The sequence below is a fragment of the Rhipicephalus microplus genome, chromosome X, assembly GCF_043290135.1.
Source record: "Rhipicephalus microplus isolate Deutch F79 chromosome X, USDA_Rmic, whole genome shotgun sequence".
In the NCBI taxonomy this organism is placed as follows: domain Eukaryota; kingdom Metazoa; phylum Arthropoda; class Arachnida; order Ixodida; family Ixodidae; genus Rhipicephalus; species Rhipicephalus microplus.
The window spans coordinates 205,569,692-205,575,691 of NC_134710.1; the positions used below are offsets into that span (position 1 = coordinate 205,569,692).

Consider the following 6,000-nt stretch of genomic DNA (forward strand, 5'->3'; position numbering starts at 1 on the left):
CAAGGGCAGTTGTGCTTTAACGTTGAAAAGTTTAACGTTGCTTTAACGTTGGAAAGTTTAACGTTGCTTTAACGTTGAAAAGCCCAGTCGGCCAGAGCTACATTGACGCCGGAGATCGTGAGGGCGCAACCGGTCGGCACGGAATCCAGAAAGCGAGCCCTGCTGGAACTGGGCGCTGTGTGTGGTGGACAATCTAGTGTGTCTGTATGTGCGTGGTTCCGAATGTGCCAATTTGTGCTGTTTTATTACTTTAGATTCGGGCCCACAGCCATTTGTCCATGGCAAAACACCCCTTTCCATCCGAATTTCAGGGGGGGAGGCTATACACCCCTCCTGGTTAGCGGCCTGCTAAAATGTGATACCATTAGCCTAACAGTACGTTTCTTTCTTGCTGTTTTTTATGCCAAATATTACGAGGTCAACACCTTCGTCTTGTTTTTCGGTGGTGAGTGCGTACAACAATGCCCACAGTATACAGCCAACGTTATTATGCATACAACGTTAAAACGACCCTAAAGGGGCCAAACGATTTTTTGCTTATTAGTAAAGTACAAGTCCAAAATTTATAAAAAAAACCACCACTCTTACCGCGACACGACGCTTAGTAAGCGCGAAAACGCGCGAACAGAAAATGCGGGTGGCGACGCCACCTTCAGATTCCCACACCCAACACTGTGGCGCAAGAAATTTTGAAGGCATCTACTGGGTCCTACGTAGCTACCAATCGATAAACGTCAATCGGTACATCATAATCTGTGGGCAGCACAGACTTAGCATATGAAGTTTCAGAAAATTTCATCAAGCTAATGTTACAAAAATATTGAAAATACATTTTGAAATTTCTTACATCACACGCGGAGATTTTGTGATGAAATTCAAAAATGAAACTTCAACTGTCAACTTGTCCACTAATACCGAACTTATGACTGTCAAACATATGACATTAGAGTTCTCATAGTGCAGTTCATTGATCTAAACAAAATTATTGTTCCTCTTTAGTGTCTTTAATCACGCAAAGCGAAAGAGTTGCGCAGGTCTGGCTTCATTGTTATTGATTTCAGCGGCTCCACCCATTTCATTGCTGCAGGCAATGAAAAAGCTGACAGTCTTACTCTTTAAATGCAATTAAACATCACGCCAGCGCTGAACTTACACCGAGTCTCCCAAATGCTCGTAAGAAGAGTAGTCAGTCTTTTTTTTTTACTCTTTCAAGTGTACACACCAGACGAGCCCCCTGTAGTGTGGTAATTAACATACTGAATTTCAAAAATGTTTTACACATGTTTAACTTCGTCGAATGCTGAGGGTGAACTCCTAAACGCGGTCAATCCGTTATTGTACGTGGTTCACCACTATTGTACGCGCAGTATCGCGTACACTGCTAGCGTATATGTCTCACCTTTTCACTACAAAGCGCAAAGTTATCTCGAGATTCAATGAAACAATACACCAACACTTACCCACCAATTCGGCATTCCTCTGAAGTCCAGAGTTCAAAAAGTGAGTCCATGTCTGTGCAGCGTCTGAAGCCCCTATTTGCCAGATTATATGCTGACGTTCAGAAACTATTAAAAGTAGCACGGTGGTAGCAGTAAACATTTCCATTAATTTCTATCGTGGGAGATTATCTTTACCACTTACTTGCTATTAAAGCACGCCAACTCAATGTATATTCGTCTGATTATATATATATATATATATATATATATATATATATATATATATATATATATATATATATATATATATATATACTTGACTTTCGAAAGTGGCATCTGTAAAAGTTACGTAAGAAACACTCACACGGAAATGCTTTCTAAGAGCAAGGACTGTGACTCTATTAGTCCGTAACTCGTTCAAGTATGGGCAAAAACGCTGTTATACAGTATACTAAACACTTCAGAGAGGGAGTCCCAAGCACGTGGCCTGTGGACCGCATGCTGCTCATCGACCTTTGGCAAGCGGCCCCCAAGCTGAACATGCCGCTTATTGTCTCATCCTTTTCACGACTTTGAGACGGATTGTTGCATTCCTAGGCGGTGCTCACATTATTTTTCTGTCTATCATGGTTGTTAACGTCTTCTTCTAGCGAGCTATCCGGACGTGACTGCTCTTAAGCATGTTTTTTTTTTTTTGCAAGGCACCCCCATGCACCCGCATTCTGTTAAAACAACCATCGAACAAAAGCTGTGTACTTCAGGATTCGCGTCTAGTTTTTGGTCGTTGTGGAGAACTGTATCGATATGTTTCTGCAATCCCGTGTACAAATCCCCTACAAAAACAACCGGTATATGAAACAAGGGAGAGGCCTTCTTTCCAATGGCATCGTTAGCTGGCGTTTATATTTACCCTTCCTCCCCACACACCCCCCCTCCCCAATTTCCACTTCTGGACTGCCCCGACCCTTTGCGGAACCACGTATCGTGATTGCGGCCCAGTAGCTAATGTGAGTTTGAGACCCCTGCTTTAGAGGTTAATGTCTCCCTTCACCCTAAAGCTCACGAGTAATCAAGGTTCAATTAGCAAATGACAGCGCTCATTAACATCATTTAAAAGCCTTTACAGAGGTGCGAGATTCGTGGAAGCGTCACTTAAGCTGTGAGACAACTCGCTTGCAACATCTGTTTCAATTGTTTCTACGCACTTCTTTATCTCGGTTTGCTCCTACCAATTACACGCCTAGCATCTCGTTTCTGTTGGTGATTAGCACAGGATTATTTTGAAGCGTGACGTTTGTAAGAAATTACCGCTCACTTGTACACGATACTTGTGCTCCTGAAACAAACGTAGTTTTCTGCTCCTTATATGGTCTAAAAAATAAAATAACATTCACTGGTCTGTTTTTCTCTATACAAATGAACGCATATGAGTGTATCAGTGTCTTTTGTGTGCCAAATGATGAGTACGAAATACCGCGATATGTCACCGTAAGTGCCTGAGCAAGCACTTAAATAAATGATAGCTATGCCCACGTTGCAGGAAAATTCAGCGAACATTGGGACGTCTTCATCAACGAAAGCAAATGCAACACTATCAACCGAGACCTGTTCGACCTCATGGACATTCACATAAGCCCTCTGGAGGTGAGTGCGTTTAAAATCATCCGACATCTGAAGCATAGATTCAAATGTACGCATTATATTTTCTAAAGCCATTAAGCGTAAAACTTGTGAGAAATGCTTGAATGTGAAATGTAGAAATCAGAAAATGCCATCCACAACAATACACTTATTAAAATATTTATTATTATTGGGAATAACACTGAGCTGAACAAAAGCGGCCGCATGGTGCAAAAATAAAATTTGACGCCAGAATTTATACAATACCATGCCCATTGTGAATATATTCTCCCAATAGCAGCCAAAAACTGAACGTGAGTCACGTAGTAATGTTGAGTACATTATTGTGAAACCAGCATGGCGCACATAGTTGATCACAACAACCGGTCGTTTTTCCTTATACTGCATGTGCCAAGAATTACGAATTAACAGTCACAAACATGCACAACAAGCAATCTAGTACGCCGAATTTCACTATAATGTGGTGCGTGCTACATCCTGCACACTAGGAGGTGCCTCAGTGAACCACTGTGTGAACACGCACGTAAAGTACGCAATGGCAATGAAGGCTTCTTGGCTCAGCATGTCAACAGGTGTGGGTTCCATGCACAGTTTGGTGATGCAACTGTATAGCAAAAGCACAAAGATGATCATACTCGCATCGTTATTGAAGCAGCGAAAATGGTGCGGGAACCTGGCAACTGTGTGAGCCAACCATCGGTTGCCCACCTAGGTAAATAGCTTCAATATCTGGTGAATGGGGCATTTGTGTAATAAATCAGATATTCTGCCTCGTGTTTCGGGTGTATGATATTTGTCATTTGTTGAAATGCTAACTTTTCTTTCTTTCTTTCTTTTTTTCTTTCTTTCTTTCTTTCTTCCTTTCTTTCTTTTTCCTGTTTGTCACATATAGATGCAGTGCGTGATAAATAAACCTTCAGTTGATAGCCTGCGCTTGTACTTGTCCTTTTCCTGTCCGTATTTTCTACCTCAATTCAATCTTTTTATCACCAACTGGCCCAATCATTCACTTTTAACAAGCAAACCGTGTAGTTTTATGGCCGTCGCAAAAGTATTGCACAAATGAATGCCTTAAGATGGTTTATTTGCATTGTGAATACCCTTAAAAAATGCAGTCTTTAAAACTCTGTCTTGCCATTTCAACTGACCACTAATGATATGGCAAGATTCATGTTTTATAACATCAGACTGAAATGGTGTGCTCTACTCAGTATGCAAAGTGTTCATTCTATAGCGTTACTGGACTTTCATCGTGTGCCATAAATGTATACACATGAGGGGGTTGCGGGAGGAGGAGGCAGGGAGAGGGGGAGATCTTGAAATATTTTCTGAGGTATTGTTCAGCTTGTATTCTATATGTACAAGCATGCATACAAGTACACAAGGGCATTTTTATGTAAAATGGACTCATCCCGCCCCCCCCCCCCTACGAAATAAAAACTCCTGGCTACAACACTTCTGCACGGTCGACTCTTCCACTGTGTGCATGTACGCTTAATAAGCAGCATCAGCCGTTACACATATATATCCATACCTTCACATGACCATTACCTTCGGAAGGCATGAGCCAAGTCCCAGAAACCAATGAGGAGCCTCGACGGCTGCTCTTGGCGAACAGCGCACTCAATGTTAACCCCTACGTCACGAGCCAACGCTATGGCAGAGCGTCTTGTAAGTGTCCCTTCAACTCGATAGACACGGATTGTACAACGCACAGTAACAGCGTAGCACACACCTACACTGGGGCCCCAAGCGTCCCACTCGCTAAGTGCAGTTAAAGAAAGTCATTTCTCGAACGCGAAATGCGAACAAGAGTGACGAACCCGAGGCTAATCCTCAATTTACAAGCACGTGTCTCGAGCCACTTCATAGATAATAAAGTGGGCACATAATGTTGAGAGCCCCGGCACACGGAGTATACCCGTCGTGGGTCAAGCGTCGATAAATACAACAGGGGTGATTGGTGCAAGTGAGCGGTGAAGTGCATAGGCACCGAGTTTTTCAAGTATTTAAGGATTACCTGTCCGCGATATTACATATTTTCTGTATACCGCAAGTTCTCTGTATAGTGTAAAGCCAGCTTGTTTAACATGGAAGATCGAACGCTTTACGCTCTATCCTTTGGGGATCCGTGTGCGCTTGTGCATGCGTTGTTTCTGCTGTAGTCTGATTCTTTTTCTTTCTTTACATATCGGCGCCCTACGACGTGTCCAGCCTCCTTTCAATCGACCTCGCGACGTCCTGACGACAATTTGGGGCGCCACGTGCCACCCCTGGGATGTCATCGTGGCGCGCTCACACTTTTTCGCCGTCTCCGATGGCGAGTGGCTCGTATTTGACAACATGGGAGCCTACACGCTCGTCAGTGCTTCGGGATTCAACGGTTTTGGCTTCCCCCGTGTCCACTACATCACCTCAGCTGCGTGCTTGCGACTCGTGGAGTTCACGGTTGATGCGACGCGAGTGCAAAGTGGCTACGGACACATCGAACGAGCGCTCGAGCAGCGTCCGCTATAAGGTTCGGGCATGCCATGCTCGTAAAACATGCGTACCACGAATTTGTCATTGCAACGTGCTGCGGGTCTGCGTCCAACGCTGGTGACGTTCTATACTACTTTATTGGTCAAGAAATATTAAGATGCGAAGGGTTGAAATGAGTGAAATGGACAATATTACGCTTCGTTCGTGCAACCGCAAACTGTTGCGGACGTCACAAACAACGAGGCTCAACAGTAACCCCAAGAGGTCCCTGGTCTTCTAAGAACATAAAGTTGCTCAATGTAAACCTTGGTGTCCGGTCCCATTCTATGCGGCAAGAATGCTTTACAGACTCTGTCGGTCAGGTACACAGTCGTGTGTCTATTTTAAATCATCCTCGTGTCTCTGCCTGTGTACATATATATATATATATATATATATA

The 6,000-nt window shown here is 43.5% G+C and overlaps 1 protein-coding gene across 3 annotated transcripts in view; it reads left to right on the top strand.

The window, feature by feature from the left end:
* Window positions 1-5,865, top strand: part of LOC119187621 (ornithine decarboxylase) — a 109,607-nt gene extending 103,742 nt beyond the window's left edge. For all 3 annotated transcript variants that reach the window (XM_075878498.1, XM_037435710.2, XM_075878497.1), the window contains 2 exons: window positions 2,980-3,083; window positions 5,295-5,865. In XM_075878498.1, coding sequence (XP_075734613.1) covers window positions 2,980-3,083; window positions 5,295-5,597 — 407 coding nt within the window. In that variant the 3' untranslated portion in view covers window positions 5,598-5,865. The remainder of the gene's footprint in view (window positions 1-2,979; window positions 3,084-5,294) is intronic.
* Window positions 5,866-6,000: the final 135 nt, after the last annotated feature.